We start from the raw sequence: 24,889 nt of genomic DNA, 5'->3' as shown, positions 1-24,889 counted from the left end.
GAGAAGAGCGAAGGTGATTTCAGCGGTGTGATGGGCTGTCAGGCTGCCGATATAATTTATCTCACAGCCCTAAAGTTGGAGTCAGTGATCGAAGCCCACCAAAAGAGGCTCGAAAATATAAAACAGACTTCACGAACTACTGCCCAGGTTTTTCTGAGAAAAAAAAAACTTCGACCGAATTACTTGTTGCATCGGAAGTAGTTTCTGCGAAATATACAGCGTGATAAAATTTGGCACCATTGTGTGCGTGTGCTTTGTGACTAATTGACAGCGGTGTTCGCCATTCATTTTCTGAAACACCCCAGCTTTTCCACGAAGCGTAAGATTCTTTCTGACGAGAGCAGAGGAGCATGTCCACCTATACTTTCTTTAATCTACAATCATCAATCAAGGTATGTTTTAGTTGAGAGGATTTGTGTTGGTTTCTCCAAATTTACTGACTCAGGGTTATCGCTGGTTTTTAACAAATCTATTCGTAGCTCATACATCAAGAGCAAGCTATAGCCTACAAGCTCCTCCGGCGGACCGCATTACAGCTGGTGTCTTTTAACTTACAATTTAGCGAACATTTTCTTAATTTTCGTGAACACAACTTGAAGGGACCGTCACTTGGTCAACCTGCGGGCAAATCACGCGGCGTCCGTCTGACCACGTGATCGTAATAACAGAGTGGGGACAAAGCATCGCAGGCGGCACAGGTGGCCAGTTTTTTGCGCGAGTCCAATTTTACTGCCTGCTGGTCACCTGCGATCGCGAAACAGTAAATTTTTTCACACATTTTATGTTTACACTATCGGGTTTACTGTTAGAGTGGAGAATCACACATGCAAGATTTCTCAACACTTGTTTCATCCGCCTTACTTGCACAATACGAAACAAGATAGCCTGAATATGGCAGCTGTGCGAAGAATCAATGATTGTGATCGCAGATGAACAGTGGGCGATAGCATCGGAGTCGTGGAAAAAATATACCTTTTTCAAGCATCGATAAAGAAAACTTTATAGTCATTTTGTTTGCCGGTATTAATATTTCATTCCATTGTCTTAAGGAACTTTCGTAAGGGAAACAAGTGTTACGTATTCGTTGCAATGAGCATTTTGCGAAATACTGGCATGTGTACTGTTTTTATTCTTTACGCGTATTTCGCGTCATGTGATGGCCTCCACAAAGGCTTAAAAGCCACGACATTTACGAAAACGCTCAGTTCACGAGAAGCAATTGTTGAGCTGCGTAGCAGATATAATTCAAAGTTTCAGTCTTCAGTAGACACGTGGCGTCACGATGACCACATGGAAGCGCCATAAACGCGCACTTTATTCGTAAAATCAGTGCCCTTGAAGCTTCCTTGACCCACCGTGGAGGTTGTAACTGATGTTTCTTTCCTGTCGCTTTCAAAGCGTGGTTACAACTGTGAAACTCTCGTTTCACCGGAAGGTCGTTTCACAACCTTTCTTGTTGAGAAGGAGAAATTAAAGGCATTCATTCCTTCGTATTGTAGAGATTATTTCTAATCACTGGAGGACACAAAAAAGTGGCAGCGGTAACTTCATTACATTCCGGTCAATATACAGACGACTGATGACTGTAGACTATGGCGCGCCTGTTCGACAGTATGCAGTGCAAGAACCGGATAAAGATTGCGCGCGTGCCGCCTTTTTTTGCAGCTGGGCTTCCGGTCGGTGCGACACAGCGTGACAGAGATGAAGGCCCAAGTGCGGCGTGCTCTGCAGATCCCGGCGCAGCTTAGCAGCGACCCACGAGTGCTCGAGCTCGATGCCAGTGTGGACGACTACCTGCGCGCCAACCCGGACGCGTGCGACGTGTCCCGGAATGTCGAGGTACGTCCGCGACACGAGAGCGTGATCTCGCACGCCTGAATTAGAAAAGGTCCGATGTCGTATCACGCTTGCAACGTCCGCAAGCAGAGAGCACCGCGAGCACGATCGGTGTCAAGAGCCTTGCCGCTGCGTTGGGGCCGGCCATGAACCCGCACGCACAAATGCGCACGAACAACGCTTACAAAGCTGTTCGAAGTGTTGGCGTCCCCGGCTTATATCCGGTGTTACTCCACTCAGCCTCGGAAAGCCGTTTAGCAGATATATCGCTGAATGTCGTCATTCGTTCGCTACAAGAGGCATGGCCACGAAACTGTGCGCAGGGTCGAATTCGCGAAGCGGAGCATAGAAACTCTTCGTTACTGGTCTGTCGCCTTTCGTCGTTATTTCGTTCTGTATCACCATTGGCTGCAGCAGCTGCCCTTACGATCAGTTTCAGCGTAAAAGCTTTTAGCGAATCTCGACTCAGCGAGCAGTTTACAGAAGTGACTACTATATGACGTCGAGCATAAACTTGTTACCACACCGGCAGCAACAAGAGTGGCTTTTCTCTTCTCAAGAGAGAAAAAGAGAGATGGAGAGGGAGGCTAACGAAATATTAGTATCTTGTTTGCTACCCAGCACTAGGGTTGGAAATTTTTTTCTTTCTTCCCATTCCCCAGTGTACGGTAGCCAACTGGTCCGAGACCTGGCTAGCCTTTCATCATTGATATTTTTTTCTTCTCTTTTTCTATTCAAACGCAGAAAAGCGCTGCGATGCTTTATACAGCATAGTGGTAACAATATAATGTTTCTTGCTAGTATTGGCTCAAGCTCGGCGTTCATGAAAAAGTTCTGACTCCGTAAATGCTCACTCCTGCGAATACATCAATCCGAAGGAGATTCAAGACATGTCATTAACGTATCGCCTACCCAATGGTAACCAGTAAGTATTGGCAAGAAAATTGAGGAGGCATCCCACTCTTTGAAGGTGAATAAACAGAGAAGCTGTTTTCAACTAATGGCCCCACCGCGGTGGTCCAGTGGCTAAGGTACTCGGCTGCTGACCCGCGGGTCGCGGGATCGAATCCCGTCGGCGGCGGCTGCGTTTCCAATGGAGGCGGAAATGTTGTAGGCCCTTGTGCTCAGATTTGGGTGCACGTTAAAGAATTCCAGGTGGTCGAAATTTCCAGAGCCCGCCACTATGGCGTCTCTCATTATCATATACGGTGGTTTTTGGTCGTTAAACCTCTCATATCAATCATGTTTTCAACTAATGAACGATCTCGTTTATCGGCGTTGACGCATCGGCATACCGTGTTATTCTTTCCGGCGTTCAACGTCTTGAGCGGTTCCTTGAAAAGCGGATCACAGAAACGCATGGTTGCACCCAATTTGCGTGAAGCCGTAATTTTCCTTGGCGTCGGCTTTACGTCTTGGCCAGCAGATGGCTCTCACACGGCCACCAATAATACTTCATATAAAATAAGTGCTTGTTTTACAGTGTGGGTACAACTCATTCATGTTTCTCCTAGCATGTTGTAGCTGCAAGGGTCAAGACGTTCGCCTACACTCATAGCGTGGGGGCCTGGGTTCAAGTGTGGCCTGGCAGGAAGCTCATTTTGGTTTGTTCCCTCACATATGCTATTTCCTGTTTCCGGACACAAAGAAATTGCACCAGCGAGTTACACAGCTTCTCTACGGAAGTTTTGTGAATCCGGCTCTGGAAGTCGTCGCCCAGTGTTAGAGAGCGCTTCTTGACGAAAATCTCCGTTAATCCGGCCGCACGGCAGCGATTCACTAAAATCAACCGGCAATGCTAGAACTTAAGGCAAAGCCCCAGCCTATGTTAACGCACGACATATTATTAGCCGAAACGACTGGTCAGTCGCGAAAACCACTAATGAATGAAAACGTTTATCAGTATTGCCCAAGAATTAGAATTATAGCTTCTAGAGTTACGAAAGTACAATATATAAACTGGAGTGTAGGAGGTTGACGGGTCTGGCGGCTATTTTACAAATATTTCCGTTCGCAAGTGATCTTTTAACTACGATGTTTTTTAGGCTGTCGGTATTTTGTGCTTCGTAGTAAAAAAAATGCTACCATCATTATGACCCGCAAGCACCCCCTTCATTCTCTTCAGAGGGAAGCTGTTTAAGCTATTGTTAACTTGTTCTCCATCGTGCGAAGCTCCGCAAGTGGGTACGTGTTAAAATACTGGGACTACCATGTACTGAAGGTGCGAGTGTTAAAACGAAAATGAACGATTTAAAAAAGAGAGACAGAACGAAAGGGAGAAAAACGATAGAAAGAAGCCGACGCGAAAAAGAGAGAAAAAAAAGTCAGCGTGATAGAAAGAGAAAGAAAAACACAAATGCAGAAAAACACAAAAAAGAGAAAGAAACAGAGAGGGGTAAAAAGGCAAGAAAGAGAAATAAAGATCTATAGAGAGAGCGAGAGGGGGAAAAAACGGCGGAACATTTTGCAGGGGGGGGGGGGAAGCATTAAACTACACGGTCGTTGAGCAATAAGCATATAGTGTGATGGCTGCTTATTATTTTAGTTTTCCGCCACGCTATATTACGCAGAATATCGTGATTTCTTTTATGACCTAACTCCTGTATAGTGTCTTTTCGCAAGCTAGTTTCAAGCACCAGAGTTTCCCCTTGGTAGGATACTGAATTGACACATAGATTGCCCGGGTTCGAACTCTAGTCAATTCTGGGTGTTTTTTTTTTTTCTTCTTCTTCTTCTTGTATTCTTTCATGCCTACCGGTAACGCCGCCGATGACGGCGGAAACGATCACGCCACGGATCGAAGGAACGGTTGCCCGAATTAATCAATTTGATCAGCCAATTTTCAATCAATCAATTTTATTCAGCTTCCTTGCGTACAATGTAACATCGTGAGTGATAAGTATTGCATTCGGAGTTCCCATATTTACAAGAACTGACGGGGAGACCTCCAAATACTAGAACATATGTTTGTTCAATGTCGTCGGCAGCATGAGCAAAAAGTCACGTTTATAATATTTAGAGGAAAGCTAAAAAAATACATGAAAAAATGAAAGCAAGAAATAAACAAAAATGAAAGCATTCTTCATCATCATCATCAACATTATCATCATCATCATCCTGACTACGCCCTCTGCAGGGCAAAGGCCTTTCCCATGATCCACCAATCAACCCGGTCTTGTGATTTTCATTGCCACGTTATACGTGCGAACTTTTTCATCTCACAGGCCCACCAAACTTTCTGTCTCTCCCTCGTGCGTTTGCCTTCTCTGGAAATACAGACAGTCACCCTTAATGACCAGCGGTTATCCTGCCGACGTGTTACGTGTTCGGCCCATGTGATGAAAAATAAGCATTGACTAATGAAAAGGGAAGGCTTCCTGGAAGAGAGATGTCAAACGTTAAAATTTCACTTTCTAAATTCATTAATTGACCTGTAATTTTTACCTGATGCGCAATTTGTAAAGAGTTCAACATTGCTAAACAATGCACCTCGCGAGGGACGGTATTAGCGAAATATGGGGTAATTTGTTAAGACGAAAGCTATTTTCTTTAGAAAGCCAAGTTTCTTCCAAGACTAAAATCTCTGAAGAATGTTGATTGTGGATGTGCTATTATTCAGTAGCTGCAGAAGAAATTGACCTGTAATTATACTGCAATATTCTTAATCCACCAATTTTGAATATATACCAGCAGCATTCACTGCTTTCGGCAATGAGTTATCTTTCAAAAAGTCCCTTTTTGTGTGATTTCTTTCTGATACTTTTTACTTTTTTAAGGACTCACTGGGGAACCTTGCTTTTCAGGCGACTCCAACCGTTTCATATTTTTTTAGTCGAATTTCATTTGTGAGTACTGGGCGCTTGAATCAGAGCTCCAATCCAAATGCTCAACGGGGATTATTTTACGGCTGCTGTCCTACAGGCCGGCTCTTGATCAATGTAATTTTTGAACGGGTGCTGTTATCGTGTGGCTGGATTTCGAAGGCCTAGGTTATAGCGATCCTGCATTTACATTCTTAGTTTAAGAAAGTAGACAGGCTGTATCTGAACGGTTAGCGTTCGTCACGACTTGAGTCATCTGTGCGTTTACCATTTGAGCTAATGACTCCGTCAGCGTTACAAAAATATTTTACAACAGCTTTGTCATTGTTTCCTCCACAGTCGAGGCAATCATTTCTGAGAGTGAGAAATTTGTGACATGATTATTACGGTTCATAGTACCAGCATACCCATGAGAGTGCTTTGTGATGGTAATTAGAGCTTTACGTCTGTAACAACGATTTAGATGTGAAGCAGCTCTTTGACTAGCTTGTATAACGCTGTCAGTCCGTGTCTCCGTACCAACGCATTTCACCGCATTCTCCTTGCCGCAGTTGTTGGAACGATGCCAAGTAGGTCAAGTCACAGCGGCGCGTTCTCTCTTTCTCACCCGCAGCAGTTACCAGCTCCTGCCAACACACTTGGGTGCTGTTGCTCCTCTGTCCGCTCGCAACACACTTCTCTCTCGCTTCATCCTCTGCATTACCCGCAACGCTCGGCCGCACGTCAAGGGGAAACACGTTTCGGCTCATTTATCTGCGATGAAACTTACACGAAACGCAACCCGCCTCCCGTGTCTTTGCGTTTCAAAGAAACGTTCACTCGAGTAAAGGCTTCACTGAGTTTCGCTCCAAATCGTTCTTCCAGCACCCGCGTCGACGCTCGTTTCAGCCAGGTCAACGGCGTGCGTACCGCTGCTGCTTCGCGTCTCATCATGGTTCCCTTCGGGGAGACGGTCCATAATTTTGCTGTTCAAATATTTCCATTAGTTGGATCTCCTGAGCTCTCGCAGGGCAGCTACCATCATCAGCTGAGTAGGGGTCATTGCAGAGACAACAAGACCTTCCCTGAACTGCACATTTATCAGCGTGGTGTTTCCCTGCACATATTTGACACCGGTCTACTGATCTGCAACCTATTATGCTATTGTCCGAAATACCAACATTTATGGCACTGCAGTGGACGAAAAGATTGCGCTTCAAACCAATAGATCAGTGGCCACGCTTTGATTTCTGTCAGTCTAGTAGTACCAGAAAATGTTACCATCACCGACTCTGTCGGGATCTTTCTGCTGTCGACGCTATGTGAGTAACGCAACACTGCTACCGTTCCTGCTACAGAAAACATCTCTAGAATTTCAGGCGGAGATAGGCTGGCGTTCACCCCATGAACTGAACCTTTCACGTGGGCCAAGTGAGAAGGAACAAAAGAGCTCACCGGGAAAGAGGTGAATGATTTGCATTTTATCAGATCCCTGAAACGCAGGCCTGATCAGGTGTACAACACAGAATACCTCCAGGACCGAATGTCGCACCTTGGTGTGATCATTCGAAAGTGTTCGGCCACCTTTCGGAGCTCCTCCTGGGTGCTTTTGGGGTTTTCCATGCCGATAGAATCCCCATTTGTTGGAACCAGAGCCAGCGGAACGTTTGTCAGACCACAGCACTAGGAAAGATCAATGGGTAAATTGTCCTTAGTCAGAAAGGCCGACCAGGTATAGTTTGCCTAGCGGGGAGGCGCGACAGACATCAGTCAGCTGTGCCTAAGTCAGCACCATCAGTTATGGGCGCACACCCCGAAAGGATACGCCTGAACGCCGGAGACAGCCAAACAGCGTGGAACCAAGTGCAGGCAGGTAGGCAGGGCCAGGCTGGACGGTTGCAAGCAGCATGTAACCAAGCACCATGCGTGAACGGCGTCCTCGTTCACCGGGACAGGAACGAGCTGGCAGACCGGCAAGGCGACGTCTTCACCTCGAGAGTCACTGGTCTGAGTAGCATATAGAATACAGACACAACGCCTCTATGCCTGGCCGGCTGTTCTTATTCTCATGCATGCATTCATTATTTATTTATTTATTTATTTATTTATGCATTTATTTATTTATTTATTTATTTATTTATTTATTTATTTATTTATTTATTTATTTATTTATTTATAAAATAATTGATTGATTGATTGATTGATTGATTGATTGATTGATTGATTGATTGATTGATTGATTGATTGATTGATTGATTGGTCGGTTGATTGGCCCTTTTATTCTGGTGTAACCCACCATGGGGGATCAGCCATGAAACGAGTGGTGCCTTAATATATAAAAGAGTTGTTCATGATTTCAAACTGGTAAGCAGTCGATAGTTTTGAAATAATTTGTTAGAATATTTCACAATAGAAATAAAAACTACTGATCATTTTAATAATTATGATTGACTTTGATAACCTTTAAATTAAATTTATTTTAATAAATAAAAAAAGATGATCATTTTTTCGAGAATATGTTTGATTTCAATAAATTTAGCATTCAATTTGTCTCGTCTCTCGTACGAAATTGCATACGACCTCAAAAACGCTCCTGGGGCAAAAACCCCGCATGGTAGCCCTCAAACAAAAGAAGAACCGGAAGGAATAAATTTATTCACAACCTTTGAAGAGGTTCGTCTAAAAGTCTTTTCCTCTGATTAGTGAATACTCTGCCTGTTAGCGAGAAATGATTCAGAGATTCATTCTGTGCCTGATTGTGCGTCACACCCACGCTTCGTTCTCTTCTTTCTTCCATGTATGTTTCAAGAGGCTTTAAGGCTTCTGTCGCAGTTTGCTACGACTTACTTTTTCCTGGTTTACATATTTGAAGAGCAACCATAGCTATAGGCTGAATGTGGCTGCAGACCGCAAAAGTTATTTGCAAGCCCCACGGGAGCCCCCTTTGGCATCTCGGATATTTTTCAATGCAGTAACAATAAGCTACACAATGCAGTAACAACAAGCTACTCATGTTGCGGCCTTCATGATTGCTAGCCAATTTTGCACGTCACCCGCTATGTAGCCGGTCATAGAACGACAGTGAAAGAAGGGCTACCAGTAAGGTATGACCTTCCCCTTAGCCCTTGTGGATGCACCCCCTCCCCCTCCTGCAATAACTCCTGCGTATGCCTTTGCGACGTTTTTGAGGGCGAATCGCTGTAGCACTTTAGTTTGACCATTCCTTGCAGGGAGGAATAAAAGACACCTATACTTCACGCTGCATGTTGAATTAATGTATGGCATCCCCCCCCCCTTTTATATATATATATATATATATATATATATATATATATATATATATATATATATATATATATATATATATATATATATATATATATATATATATATATATATATATATATATATATATATATATATATATATATATATATATATATATATATATATATATATATATATATATATATATAACTGCAAAAGGTCCCTCATCACTTCCAGTGCTCTCAAAAGCATCCACGAAAACTCCTTGTCGCCCCACCACGGTGGTCTAGTGGCTAACGTACTCGGCTGCTGACCCGCACGTCGCGGGATCAAATCTCGGCTGTGGCGGGGCTGCATTTCCAATGGAGGCGGAAATGTTGTAGGCCCGTGTGCCCAGATTTGGGCGCACGTTAAAGAACCCCAGGTGGTCGAAATTTCCGGAGCCCTCCACTACGGCGTCTCTCATAACCAAATGGTGGTTTTGGGACGTTAAACCCCACAAATCAATCAATCGAAAATCCCTTGTCTGAGAACCACTGTTCTTCCATCGCTTCGGGGTTTTCTCGCAGCCGCCGTTGCCTTTCCCTACAGGATTCTCTCGTTTCACATGCTCGGGTTCATTGGCCCATCAGCGTCGCTTCGCAGCCAATTGTTGCTGAGAGAACCTTATTCATTTATAGTGAACCAATAATGGGTAGTGGAAGTGACCTCTGTCTTGTGGCACATGCGCATAGACCTACCCGTTTCTTGATAGGTCGATCAAATTAAGGCTGGCTTAAACAGCTTCGCGGTTAAAAAATCGAGAAGGCCACCCAGCTTCCCTCTTCCCTCAAAGTCTGCCCCACTAGTGCGAAGCTGCCATATTATTTTTTGTGCACTTTCTAATCATGCATATTCTCAGTGTCATGTTTGGTTGACCCTTCATCTCTCTAACAGTTCTAGTATATGAGCTTCCTGAGACAACAATTCCTCGTTGAGACGTTGCACTTCAAAATAATAATAATAATAATAATAATAATAATAATAATAATAATAATAATAATAATAATAATAAACATTTCTTCAGGCGCATCTTGTGTCCGAACCATAATAGCCATGTACCTCGGCTGCGTTTATTTTGTTTATTACTTGGCGCTCTCTGCTTTCTTCACAAAATAGCCACGCCTGACCTAAAACGTATTTTCTGTATTGACTAGCAAATACCGGAAACGCTGTGTTACAGAATAGAAATACGTGAAACGAAGGCAGTGATAATTGTTCAGGCACCAAGGCAAGCTTCGTAGAACCAGTGCTCACTTTTTTCCCTCCCCCATAACCCTCCCCTAATTTGTGACAGCGCCCATGATGCGTGCTGTTTCTTGGCAATGCTGTTATGCTCTGTGGTGCAGCGACCTTACCAAGTGTCCTTCTGCGGTTCTCGTGTCTTTCAACACCATCGCAAAGTGTGGTGTGCTGATAGTCCGCATGTGTTGATACGAGAGCAAGTTGAAATCGTTACATAATAATAGGTAACAATTACAAAAAATGGAAGCAAGCTTAGTTAGTCCAACATGCAAAAAAATAAAAACAAATTGCCGGAGATCCGAAAAGAGTGACAAGTAGATATATGAAACCCTGCCCAAAGAGAGACAAAAAACTAAGATGACTATTACGAAGACGACGCAGCGCATGAACAATAAAAGCGCTAGAATAGGAGTTTAGTGGGCCTCTTACATTCGTTTTCAGTATCTATAACAATTTGTAAATCGTATCATTGCTTTCCTCTCGCAGAATAACTGTAATGAGACATTACGATTGCTCTCAAGCGGCGCAGCCTAAGTGTACTTTGTGTTGATGTTCTTAACCCGTGGTTTCTCTTGTTGCGCCGATGCAGGAAGTCTGCGCACAGATCTGGGCGACGCTGTATGACTACCCGTGCCTGAAGGGCTGCGCAGGCCTGACGCGATACGTGTGCGACTGCGTGCGGCTCGCCTGGGCGCTCAGCGTCCACGGGTTCGCGCTCGAGTTCGAGACGCGTGCCTTTAGGCGGGAGCTGCACGTGCGCTTCCACACGTCCGACCACAGATCAGAGCGCATCCGCACCTACCTGTGGCCGGCACTGCTGCAAGCGCCGCGAGGAGCCTGCGTACACAAGGGGGTCGTCGTCACCTGAGCAGAGACTCGCCGGGCCGCAAGAGGAGCACGCCTTCGGCATCGTCCGAAACGCGCTTACCACATGGCGGGAGACCGCCTTCGTGGGCACCTAAATAAGGAGCTCACTGCATCGCCAGCGGACTCGCCATGGCGCCCCTGTACATATATCACTCAAAAGTTGTTTTTTCTTTCTTCTTTTTATGTTTATCAGTAAAATCTCCGTTCCTCGGGACATTGTGAAAGTTCTGTTCATAATTTAGCCTTTCTTCTTTTGCTAATCTACAAGCTAAAAAAAAGCAACTTCTTGCTTTCCAGAAATGCATGTGCTTTTTCCCGACTCGCGAGATTTAAAATAGTCGCGACAGGCTGAATTAATGTGTATACACTGTTTATTGGACTTGCCTCGGGAGAAAACTAAAGTATCGACATTATGCATGGCTTGCCGAAAACTAAGCCATTGACAACACTGCCTCACGGCGATGCTGCAATAATCCAGGTACGTCTCAACGGGAAAATTTTGCGCAACAAATACATATAAACAAGCACTTCCGATTGGTTACATAACTGGTTACCAGTGCCGCTGTGATCCGATAGCGATGGGCACGTCGCCAGTTCATCCACTTCACCGGAAGCACACTTTTCCGAGCCAAACCACTGTAAAGCGCTGCGATTCACAGAGGACCCAGACGGGAGCATCGCGGGTCATGTAACCACAATCTTGGGCGCAAAGTGTTCGTCAGTTACAACACCGGGCATCATTCTGATCTACACGTAAGTACATCAAACGAGTTCGCAAAGGAACGAAAAAAGGTGATCGATGAAAATTTTACAAAGGAATTATTTGTTAGCAAAGATAAACAAGGGGCATGTTTCCATAAATTTTGTAAAAGTTGGAAGAAAACCACGGAGAAAGAATCTCCATGAATTAAAGCAACGTAGAAGTGATCTATTACGCTTCAACAACTTTATCATTCATTTTTGAGCACTATATATAGTTGCGTCTCCCCCAACGTTTTTGACTGAAGTAATATTGAACTTCTAATCGATTGCTTCGTGTTTTATTCTTTATCATATGCAAGCCCGGTTAGTGAGTTGTAAAGTTATTTGGCGACAGGTTTGAATACCCATAGTGTGGAGAGGCATGGGTTCACATAGAGAAAACACACTTTGCGCTACTTTTCTTTTCTGGCCGAAAACGGCAGCCAATCGTAATAATCAACACATCATTAGTGAATCTGACACTGCAATGACTGTGAGCACATGCGAACGACAAGATTCGTGAATTTGGCCTCTGTTTAAAGCACCCGAGAACACGCAGAAAATAAAGACGAAATGCGTCGATGTTTCCCACAAGTGCCATAAAAACGCTTGTCGAACGACGCGCAACCTGCCCGTAAGAAAAAAAAATGCTGCATCTTCGGGGTCTCGCACATGCTTTTCTGTGAATCCTATTTATTCCCGCCATAATGAGTGAATCTTTGTGCCAAACTGTTCAATAAAACACTCTGTGTGCGTCTATACAACAGGCCCTTTTTATCGACGAAGCCAAAGAACTCGTCTAGTGCGCCCCTAAAAATGGCGCGAAGCCGCTATCTTTCTTATCGGGCGCCCGGAAGTAACGGGCAGCCCTACCCTCTTTCTGACATTGAGAGGGGGAATTTTTTTTTCTAAAATTAAAATTTTATTCCCTGCTATTCGGAGACAAAAGAAAAATGACACGGTGGCTTCTTCCCGCGGCCTTACTATATTTTATCAGGCAGTATCGACCAACTGTCATCGCGCTCTAACTGGCGCCCTCTCGATGTCGGGCCGCTATCGTTCGATAAGGACAGACGCGCCCCTGCGGGCAGCTTCCGGCGGGGACCTCTCACAACACTAATACAAAAAGTCAGGTAAGTCGGCGCATGTTTCTTGGCTTCAGTTAACACCGATTTAACCTTGAGGTCGCCTGCGTGAACAACTATACGACTTTGCGTGCCGTCCGTTTCCGCACACGTTCTGTGTCATCAGAAGCGCGCTCAGGGGCCGGTAGAGGTGCATAGAGCGTTTCGCTGCACTAGTATATTCTGGCCCGTGCAAAAATAGCTGAAGTGAATAATCGGGAATAAAGGGTATCTCAACGACAACAAGGCCGCGCTTATTTTTGTGCACGACCGCAGCGAAAGCGTGGTCCACTATTGACGCGGTCGACAAGAATTGACCGCGCCTTCGGCAATGCAAGAACGCGGCCTTGCCCTCCAACAACGACGGCGCTCGTCGTCAGAACAACGTACTACAATAAAGTTTATTCTCTCTCTCTCTGATAATTTCTGGGTCGCCGCCGTCAGTACTGGAGAAAGTGAACGCATTTAGGGTAAAGGTTGTCGCCGCTCGGCTGACTTGAAACACATACCTTTCATTGGAGTATCTAATTGATTAATACGTGGGGGTTAACGTCCCAAAACCACCATATAATGATGAGAGCCACCGTTATATTCAAGGGCTCCGGAAATTCGGACCACTTGAGGTTCTTTAACGTGCACCCAAATCCGAGCACACAGGCATTTTCGCCTCCATTGAAAATGCAGCGATCGCAGCCGAGATTCCATTCCGCGACCTGCGGGTCATCAACCGAGTACCTTAACCACTAGACCACCGCGGTGGGGCCCTTGGAGTATCATATAAAGGCATGTTTTCAAAGTGGTAGTGTATTGCTAGCGACCGATTTATGCACTTTTCGGTATACGAGAAATTCAAGACTGTACGCTTTGTCAGTTGACTGCAGCGTCGGTATGTTTCATAGTTAAACGCAATCAGAGAATCAATTTGATGCGAGGCAGCTTGAACCATTGCTTTCGAAGGGATCGACGTCTTTGTGTAATGCGAGTAGTTGTGCCAGCGTAGTCAACGGCCTCGCCAGGCATGTTAACTACGCTGGCATATAAAAAAGTTTCCGGCGTGTACGCCGGAAACTTTTTTATATGACATAAGACATAGGAACATAGAAACATTTGACATAGGAACATTGTGACATAGGAACATTTGCAAGCGTCCGTGCGTTACACTTAGATCACAAAATAAAACAAATTAGGTCCTATTTTATACACGCCAAGTACCATACAGAGTTGTTTTCAATATCCATTTTCACTGCCTCGATCGGGTCAATGTGAATTACCGGTGGGGCATATGCCGGATGCATATCATTGGCCGTTGTGTGTGGATATGTGCCACACACGACTGTGGTAAAGGGTTTCGTAACGTACGTGACCATGTTATCTATGCTATGAGCCTAGCATATCTGATCACTCAGACGAAGGTGGCTAGATCGATACGCACAATCGGTCGAGGTGCCTTTGGTTGCCTTCACAATTAAACCCAGCGCCGCTTGGCGGACACCGATGAAAAAGTGAAGTTGGTGACGTTCCCTTCGTCAATGATATGTGATGTTTAATGTCCCAATACCACCATATGATTATGAAAGACGCCATAGTGGACGGCTCCGGAATCCCTTCGTCAAGCAAACACCTTTCTATATGTTTTGCAAGTCTTTCAGATATGTTGCATCACTGCTCTGTTTTAAACACTCTTTGTGGAGTTTTGAGGAAGTAGTAAAGTTTCATGGCATCTTGAACATGCCGCCCTCATACACATGTTTACACAGAAGCATTCGCTTGAACTGCTCCGATATGTTGTATCACTGCTCTTTATGAAACACTCCTTGTTAAACTTTGACGTGGTAGTATAGCCACCATAACTTGATAACCACCAAGTATCACGTGACATGTTGTGATAACGCACAGGTCACTCGTTGGGTGAACCACAGAGAAACGTACTCACATAAAGAGCGGACACTCCCATAGGGCCCTGCGGCCGAGCTACTACGCTGCTTTTAGCGCCACGAGTGGCTAGTCAGACCCGATAATGTCTTCAGCATGAATAAAATTACAAAGTTTTTGCTTTCCAATGCTGGGATTCGAACACGTACCCTCATGATCCAAAAGCGAGTGTCTTTACCACTACGCTACACATCTATGCTTCCTCAAAGGTAATACATGTACAGTCCATCTAATTCACGTGCTTGCGCACCTTTTGTGCAAAACAAATGCAGAAAAACAACATTTTCTAGTCAGACTTTACTGAATTTGTGGTAAAGCATTAAACACCCTCAACGGAACACGATGTAGAACGGATATAAAAAATTGCACAAATTAATAAAATTTCTTCTTTGCCAACTTTTTATGGCAAACTTGTGTTTACAATGTCCTCCTGAGGTGGCCATTACATGTTTTGAGAAAGGAGTAAAAGCGGGCACGGGTACGCAGTTGGCCAAACCCTTTTTTGCTCGGCCACTAAAAGGCTCGAGCGGCCACTCTTTATATAGTTTATTTCTGAACGTTGTGTGTAGTCTGGTTCACTCAATTTCTGTGGCATATACTAGTTTATGATGGCAATATTTTTCTGATAAGCAGCACGGATTTCTATGGCCCATACCCGTTCGTTGTGCTGTTGGCTCCATTTTTAGCGTACCAGTGGTGAATACAGTGGGATTTACCGAATGTCAAACGAAATAAAATAAAATAAAATTTATTTCAACATTTAGGCAATGCTGAGTACCATGCACAAAAAGCCAACAAGGCTTGACGAGGTCCATGACCCGAGGTCTATGGTGCATACACCGTTTACGATGCCCACAAGCGTTACCAGGGATCCCGGAGATGAAAGGCTCGACCCGAGAACACCTACGCTCTTTAAAAAGTATTCCTTCCAAAAAAATCCACCAAATCCGATGCATGCAAAGAATTTATACATCGCTCGCTCTTCCGTGGTTCGTCAGTTTTCATTTCATATCGAACTTTCGCAGAGTAGCCATTGGCCGACCTTACTTCACCTAATAGCAGTTTATTTGCAAAAATATATGGTATAAGAGGCTGTAGATAAAAGCTGTACCCTAATTTCAACTTGACACAACCTCATGACCGGCTAAGCGAGGTGTAAAAAAGCGATAGTGTCGTGCTAGAAACATTGGAACAGATGCAAGAAAAAAAAAGCACGCATTAGCGTGGTGTAGACAGAGGGAAGGGGGTGATGGGGAGGAAGAGTTCAAACCTCCCAATATCTTTTAGTTTGGCACGCGTACATGTGCACGCACACATAAAAACGGGCACGCGAATAGGCATAAAGCTTTGTTGAACACCACATCCCTACAAAAAAAAATTCCGACTGCAACCTTTCTTATTAAACAGTTGTATCGGGCCAGTTGGTAAGGATCCATCTTGCTAGGAAGCGCAGCCACTATAACAAAGAACACACAACACAAGCGCTTATGTAAAGCGCTTGTGTTGTGTGTTCTTTGTTATAGTGGCTGCGCTTCCTAGCAAGATGATTTCTTATTAGTTAAAAGTAGGGCTCCGTGTTTTCGGAGTTTACTTTTCTTTAAATTGAGAGAGCGCTATTCGAATTTTGTTTTTGTGGCGGAAACCCATAGTTCATTGAAGTTTGCTTTCATAAATTCACCATTCCCCGAAACTTCGTGTTTAATTTTGTGGTACTTTCAATACTCCAATATCGTGAATGAAATGAATTCTGAACAAGAAAAATCTGTACACACAAAGCATATTTTATCAGTCTTGAAGGTATGAATACACAAGCATATATACACACTAACAAAAATACTTCAAAACAAATCACCCCCGTTTGTGTCTATTGATTGATATTTGGGGTTTAACGTCCCAAAACCACCATATGATTATGAGAGACGCCGTATAGTGGAGGGCTCCAGAAATTTCGACCACCTCGGGTTCTTTAACGTGCACCTAAATCTGAGCACACGGGCCTACAGCATTTCGCCTCCATCGGAAATGCAGCCGCCGCAGCTGGGATTCGATCCCGCGACCTGCGGGTCAGCAGCCGAGTACCTTAGCCACTAGACCTCCGCGGCGGGACCCCATCTGTGTGTATTGCAACTTTAACGCTTGAAGTAATGGTCGCAAGTATGCTCAGCCAGGTGCATATATTCGATGTCATCACGTGCTCCTGGGGCCAAAACATATTCTTTGACGTCTCTCGCTTTTTTTAAATGTGCGATCAGTGTGATCTACAAGATAATGTGGACGTGAGAAAAGTTTATATTGTCCAAACTGGCCAATGAATCCGATCTAGTAACGTTGTATGCATCCATGCCTACGTAGAACGGGCTTTTCGATAAATAACGGGACTGGGTAATACAGGCCGTTAAAGCCGGAGTTTATCGGATAAATCCAGATTGTCAAATTTTTCACCGGGGAGCATTTGTCAGGTTTTTTTATTTGTTCAAGATACCCAGAGCACTCTAGCTATATAAGAAAAATTACGAAAGCCACATAGAATGACAAAATGTCTGATGAACATTGATAATATATGAGTAAGAATAGGCCACGTCACCGCAACATAACGGGAATGAATCATTTGGATCAATCATTTTCAGTTATAAAAATGCAAGGTTTCTTTGCGTGACCGTCGTAACAACTACTTCCGTTTTTATGCCCATGTTCCGGAATCGACGAAGCTTTTCTCTCAAAAGTGCTGTTTGCCAGTGAACAGTCATGCTCGCTAATAACTCCGACATCACGATTGGCCATGCACTGTATAGGTACAAGCGCTTGTAGCATCAGAACATTTTTATCGATGCTCGAGTCCTTGTCTTTAGTTAGCGCCCAACAGACTGTCATCTCGACTGGCCTATATTTAGTTCATTTATTCATTTGTTTGTTTTGCGTGCTTATCTGCGCCATCGGCAAGCGTGAAACAGTTTACAGGTAAGCAGGCAACGAGGGTAGCCGTTTTTTTTTTTCCGTCGCTCGCCAGTGACATCAGCGTAAAAAAGAACGCCGATGTTCGCTCTTCGGAGCATTACGAAGGTTCTGACTGTAGTGAAGTCATGCTTTTTTGCGCGTCATCGTATCAGCGTGACAAGTGACTCCGGCAACGGAGTCATCATACCGAAGTACAACTATATATATCGCTTTAAAAATGTGGGAAACACCACGCTGTCAACAGGTTTATATAAAACATGCGAAGGGTGCGCAGCCGTCTTTTCTTTCTTCCGGTATTGTTTCCCGGTCGACTGTTTAAAACACTGTGTTCCTGCCAACTAGTAGGTTGGTACTACTTTATTATATATTGTTTGTAGCCCTTGGTGTATACACTTCATGTCTCTTTTTTTTCAGCTTTCAAAAACATTTTATTCCAATCCGTAGTTATGGACATACTTATGGCGACCCCTTTGTTCTGAGAGCCCACCTGTTGCGTGTGACCACTTGGGTCATCTCGAATGATGTGAACTTCAACCCAAGGCGAAAGTGATCCCCAGAACCGAAGGTAACCTGCAGATCGAAGAAACCTGTTGCCAACAGCAACTTCCACCTGTAAACACCTCTTACACTTATCTTTCACACGCAGGTCTCTCTGCTCAAAGTTACTCGTAGTGAAATTGCTACCCAACCATGTCTCTAAGAGGAACTCAAGTCGACATGGACGACAGCTCATCCGGAAACAATGTGCGTATGCAAAGCGTTCTACTTCAGAGTGGATATAATTAACCTTTTGGTTAACCCATTGTATCATTAAGCTGTTGCTTCAACATAATTCAATTTTCACACTTACAAAGCATGTTGTATTCACTTAGTATATATACGTCTTCAATATGGCAAATGTAATTTGTCTTATTCCTTTTCATAGATACTTTTTATGGATTGTCCAGTATTGAAACTAACATTTTAATGTAGCATAAAACTATTGGCTGTCTTCTATATTACAAATTTTCATTTTCTTTTTGTAAGTATTAACAAATAATTTCTTTGATAGCCTTTCACTGCGATACCTCCATGTCTATAAAAAATATATAAAACGCGCTTTCACTATACGCTATAAAGTTCAATCTGAACACTGTTAAGGCGTTTATTAGCTGGCACACAGCGAGCATACACAATGGCGACAGTAACGGCCAAGCACCGACTCTCAGTGCGAGCGTTGTCCTTTTCGGGTAGACCCGCTAGAAAGCACTTGACAGTTCGACCCATTTCAGTGTTTGGAGGCTTCTCTACAATTACCCCGGGGTCGAAGAGGGAGTAGCCTGGCGACCTAACAGCTTGTCACTATGAGCGGGTCATAGTAAGCCTTCAGGCGCTCCACGTTGACTAGGTCGCGCCCACGACGGCGCATGTCCGCAGATTCTTCAATTGGTTCGATCAGATAGTTGACCAGAGATGTGCGCTCGATCACACGGTAGGGACCTTCGTATTTCGGGAGTAGTTTGGAAGAAAGGCCAGCTACAGAGGTCGGGATTGAGATCCATACAAGGGAACCAGGAAGGAACGTGGGCTCAGAAGTGGCGAAGCCATCACGAATACTCTTCTGCCGCTCTTGCTCATGCGTCGTAAAAGTCTTCGCAAGCTCGCGACACTCTTCAGCAAGCCAGGCTGTCTCCGAAATAGGTGCTCACTTATTCACTTGCTCACTTAAAATCAAAATTTTTCATCATTCTTTTATTTGGATTTTTCTCAATCTTTCGGTCACAGACAAGATGGTAATTTTTCGCTGACAACCGACGAAACCGACACTGACGCCGGAATTGCTTCGAAACCAGCTGTTTAACGCAATCGCGGTAAATGCGCTCAAGGATGCTCCATTCCCCATGTTATAATAGCATATACAGAATTATTTTGACCCCTTGGTGTTGGTTGATGTACACCCCAAGGAAGCCATACACTTGCGGGCTCTTTTTATTATTATATTCCCTCACTATTGTAATGTGGCCATCGTGGCCGGAATTTAGTCCGATACCTCAAGCTCAGAAAAGCAATCCAGTGACCACTCAGTGCGGATATTGTTTTAGGAGTTGCTATGAAACAGAATTACTGCTCGTTTCCTTCGTTTTCTTTTCTCTTGGACCCACCCATTGTCTTTCTACGGTGAGTTTTTACAGAAAACGCAAGTAGTGCTCACTGGCACCATTTTTTCAGTAAATATTCAGCAATACCTAGGTCGGGCCAGATATAGCAAGGAAATTCGTGAAACGAATTTCCTTGCTATATCTGGCCCGACACAACACACACACACACACACACAAATCTCAAAGGTCCTATATGCATTCGCCTAAGACGAGTCAAAGATGAAGGCCATCATCTTCTCAGCCCATTGTATTGATAATCCCTCCTCCGAGATGTTTCTGCGCCTAACAAGGTTTCGCGCTGCCTCTGCGATAGGCCGAGCTGTGGCCAAGTGATTGATGATGTCATCCTGTGGCGTCTTCATGATTTGGTGACGTCTTCACGTGACGATGGTTCTTGCATCACTCCGTCGACATACGGAGTGGTGTCAACGGAGTGATATGTCAACGAAGGGATGTCAACGGAGTGATATGTGGGGTTCTTTTGAGCCCCACATATCAATCAAATCAGTGCTCACTGCTACTTAGTTTTATTCAGAAACGAATGAGAATATTAATTTCGGTACACCACAGACGCCCCCGCGCACACGTCAAGCAAGAAAAATGAAAAAAAAAAAAGCCGATCAACTGAAACTCACTCACCCGCAAACATACCAACGTTTGGCTAACACAATCTGTGCCTTTCTTTTTTGTGTGAAAACCCTCCAAAATTTCGCGTGCCGCAGTGCCCCCGCTGCGGCCCAGTACCTTCATTTCATAGAACAGAGGCACACAGTCGCACTCCACGCTATGCACGGGAAGGTGCGCGCGCCGCTCATTTGTGAGCGAGAAATCATGCTCACGTTCCCGGGTCGTTGACACACCACCTCGTTTGTCCGACATAGGACTTACCACAGCTCCGTGGCAACTCATGAACGACCGCCTCCGCCAACTCCGATTGGGCCGGGTGTGCTTTTTTTCTCAGGATGGTTTCTGTCTCAGGATGCTTTCTGTCTGAGTATTGCGCGCACACAGCTTCGTCAGCTTGTTCGGCCTTGATATGAGGCACGTTGTGACTAGCCACCACTTTTTTTTTAGGTTGTGCGTCACATTTTGTATGTACAGTCTGTTTCACACTTAGAGGAAATCTCCGAGTGCATGACATCGGGGAATATGACAAATGGATCGATGGATTGATATGGCTGTACCCTTTAGATCGGGTGGTGGCTCACGCCACCAAGCCGTAATACTTAGTGAACCAAAAACTGGATTTATTTTTTTCCCTTAAATAGTGAGGCTGAGGACTCGTATACTGTGCAGTGAAGGGTTTAATTTTCACTCATGCCTTGACTTTAGCCACCAAGCAGATAACCTTCTTCTTGTTAATTCTACCCACTTAAAGTCTATTTCGCCCTCCCTGTTCCTAAACCCCAGTGCTTTGAAAAACTCTTAAGCCCTTTACAGAACATTATGAAATGTTCGGAAGTTTCCTCTTCTTCTCCATACACACTGCATACCGTGTCTACCCCTTCGTATTTAGCCCGATATGTCTTGGTTCGCCATACTCCCGTCCTGGCCTCAAATAGTACAGAACTACCCCGAGTATTATCACAGATCCGTTACTTGGCAATTTCTTGCCTAAAAGTTCGATAGATCTCTAGTGCGGACTTCTTGAGCATGCCGAATCTCCACAGATTGTTCTCAGCTTCCTTCACCCTCTTCTTAACCGAGAATTCTTTTTGGTTTGGCCCACTGCTGTTTTATGAGTATTTTCCAGTCAACTTTCTGGTTCGCTTCCTCTATTTTGTATCGACATTCTTCATGTACAAGTAGCTGAAAACCTTCCTATTCCAACGCTCCTCCCACATTTCTCTCAATCGCTTCTCAAATTTTATCTTGCTGCTAGCTTCCCGGCCCTCAAATGATGCCCATCCTATATCACCTTGTACTCCCTGATTTGGTGTATTCCCGTGAGCTCCTAAAGCAAGCCTACCTATTCCTCGTTGCTTAATTTCTAATCTTGCTTGAACTTCTGATCTCATGCACAAGACTGCATTGCCGAACGTCCGACGAGGAAACATGTCTTCTTTCCATTATCCCCTCACAACATCATACCTATTGTAATTCCACAGTGCCCTGTTTTTCATTACCGCTGCATTCCTGTTACCTTTAGTCGTCACGTATGTTTCGTGTTCCCTTGGGTACTCGACCCCATTGCTTCTCCATACGCCCAGACATTTGTATTTATGTGTTATCTCTAGCGTGACCTCCTCTATCCTAAGCTCACTACCTTCATTATCATTAGAAATCATGACTACTGATTTTTTCTTACAGAAACTGAAATCTAACTTATCTCCCTCATTACTGCAGATGTCCATCAATCTCTGCAAACCTTCCTTGTTGTCGGCCATTAGCACTATATAATCTGCGTATATCAATGCTAGTAGTGCCTGTTCAATGAGTTTTCCTTGTTTGACGAAATAGAGGTTGAAGCCAAGTCCAGTTTCCTCTAATTTGGCCTCTAATCTTTGTGGGTACATCATGAAGAACAATTATTAAGGGTGACAGAGGACACCCCTGCAGCATGCCTAAGCCCCCGTTTTACCTCTGCAGGCTTGGATACCTGTTTTCCCCGCTTTATAACAGCCTTGTTACCTTTATAGATATCCTTTAGAAGATTAGTGACTCCATCTTCCACACCTAGTGTGTCCAGTATTCCCCACAAGTCCTCCTGAACCACGATGCGCCCAGCGCCGCAGTCGCGCGCCGGCAGCAGCTCGCGCTTGCGCATACGCTCGAGGAGCACGCTGTTGAACCGCATCGTCTGCGATGGCGGCGCGCGCTGGCCACACTGTCGAGCAGCCTGCTGATTTCACCGTTTCTGCGGGAACTAGGCCAATATCCTGTAGAAAAATGACAACCTGTAAGCCTTCACTGGCGATAATGGGGTTCTAGAAACATTTTTGACAGCGTAGGTTGTTTGTTCTTTCGAAACGCTGTGGTACTGAGTGCGTTTGCGCATACTTTTTTCTTTGTGTGTGAACGGCAGTACGCTGCGACGGGGAATACCATCGTAACTTATTTTTAGCGCACACTGACACACGGACAAATAGAGGGAACAATAGCAAAGTACAACGGTGCGCTTGGGCAGTGTGTGACAACGTTTATATATATATATATATATATATATATATATATATATATATATATATATATATATATATATATATATATATATATATATATATATATATATATATATATTGTGATGTAACGGTGAAGGCAACCTTTATTAGGCCCAGAAGACACGATGAAGCGACCACGCCCAAGGCACAGAACTCAGACAAGCCAAGTCCCCACAGCAGATGAAGATGACGACCACTCATGATGATGAATATGTGTAAAGAAAGTAGATGTGCTTAATGAATGCCTACACTAACTTCCCCCCCACGTGAAAGCGGTCATCCTGACCGCAGCTCTTGGCCGCATTTTAAAGCGAAGATGAACGCCGTATGAAAGGCTTCATGCGGGATACGTGGACTATTTCTGCTGCCCTGTAGCGGCGGTCCGTCGGAAGAAGAACGGGTGCCACGCGATAATTCACAGGAGATGTTTGCTCCAAGACAGTGTAGGGGCCAATAAAACGTAAATGAAACTTCTCGCACAGTCCGGGAGTGCGAATGGGTGTAAGAAGGAGGACTTCGTCACCAGGGCTGAAAGACACGGCACGATGAGAGGCATCATATTCAAGCTTGCGATCCTGTTGCTTGGCTTCAGTGTTGACGCGAGCCAGCTGGCGGCAATGAAGTAGACGAGACACGTATTCTTCACTTGAAGATGAACATGGTTTGACAGGTGCAGAGAAGAACGAAACATCGAGGAAAGAAGAGGGGAAGCGACCGTGGACGAGGTAGAACGGCGAGTAACCGGTTGTGCGCTGTACAGAGGTATTATACGCAAAAGTGACAAATGGCAAAACGGCGTCCCAGTTTCTGTGGTCGGGTTCGATATACATCGCAATCATATCTGACAGTGTACGATGGAAGCGCTCAGTCAGGCCATTCGTCTGAGGATGGTAACTGGAGCTTGTTTTGTGTGTAGTGCCGGCTGCCTTGAGCACTTCTTCGACGAGTGCTGAAAGAAATACTCTTCCACGGTCGCTCAGGATTACACGAGGAGCTCCGTGTCGAAGGATTATTGCTCGAAGGATGAAGTCGGCCACTTCCGAAGCTGATGCAGAAGGCACGGGAGCTGTTTCGGCGTAGCGGGTCAGGTGGTCGACAGCTGTAACTATCCATCGATTGCCCGTGACAGTCATAGGAAGCGGACCATACAGGTCAATGCCAACTACCTCGAATGGTTGCAGGGGACGCGGGAGCGGTTGTAATTGTCCACTTCGAGTTGATGTAGGTAGCTTGCGACGCTGACAAAGGGCGCATGAGGCAACGTACTTCGCGACACAGGTGGACAAGCCCGGCCAGTAGTAGTGACATCTTATGCGGTCATACGTTTTCTGGAAGCCCATGTGTCCAGCAGACATGTCGTCGTGATATGTCTTGAGGACGTTAGCCCGAAGAGAGCGAGGTAAAACGGGCACCCAGCGTTGACCATCAGGGTGGTAGATATGACGGTACAGGACGTGGTTGTGTAGCTTGAATTGCATCAGCTGTCGGCGAAGACGGGCGTTAGGGGGCCGGCAAGTCCCGTCAAGACGGTCCATGATGCGGCGACAGTAAGGGTCAGCACGTTGGTGAGATAAGAACAAACCACACTCGCTTGGAGAAGTTGGGTCCAAAGTAGTTAATGACGAAACATGTAGGGAAGAGACGGCTGAAAGCTTCTCGTGTGCGACAGTGGCGGGTTTGTTAAGCGGCTCCGAAGAGAGCGGGCAACGCGAAAGTGCGTCGGCGTCTTGGTGCTTGTTTCCCGACTTGTATGTGATAGTGAAGTCGTATTCTTGTAAGCGAAG

General features: G+C 44.9%; 2 protein-coding genes across 6 annotated transcripts in view; both read left to right on the top strand.

The window, feature by feature from the left end:
• LOC119176664 (uncharacterized) overlaps positions 1-12,559 on the top strand; it is a 119,087-nt gene extending 106,528 nt beyond the window's left edge. The window contains exons 5-6 of the mRNA XM_037428022.2: positions 1,666-1,839; positions 10,777-12,559. Coding sequence (XP_037283919.2) covers positions 1,666-1,839; positions 10,777-11,055 — 453 coding nt within the window. The 3' untranslated portion in view covers positions 11,056-12,559. The remainder of the gene's footprint in view (positions 1-1,665; positions 1,840-10,776) is intronic.
• A 269-nt stretch (positions 12,560-12,828) lies between these two features.
• Positions 12,829-24,889, top strand: part of LOC119176663 (TNF receptor-associated factor 5) — a 48,644-nt gene continuing 36,583 nt past the window's right edge. For 3 of the 5 annotated variants that reach the window (XM_075877107.1, XM_075877106.1, XM_037428021.2), the window contains exons 1-3: positions 12,829-12,928; positions 18,221-18,371; positions 18,453-18,550. In XM_075877107.1, the coding sequence (XP_075733222.1) occupies positions 18,497-18,550 (54 nt within the window). In that variant the 5' untranslated portion in view covers positions 12,829-12,928; positions 18,221-18,371; positions 18,453-18,496. Of the gene's footprint in view, positions 12,929-18,027; positions 18,152-18,220; positions 18,372-18,452; positions 18,551-24,889 lie in introns of those variants that run through there. The other 2 variants (XM_075877105.1, XM_075877104.1) reach the window with 2 other exon arrangements.

Source organism: Rhipicephalus microplus, chromosome X, assembly GCF_043290135.1.
Source record: "Rhipicephalus microplus isolate Deutch F79 chromosome X, USDA_Rmic, whole genome shotgun sequence".
Classification (NCBI taxonomy): Eukaryota; Metazoa; Arthropoda; class Arachnida; order Ixodida; family Ixodidae; genus Rhipicephalus; species Rhipicephalus microplus.
This window is presented reverse-complemented; position numbering and strand designations above follow the sequence as displayed.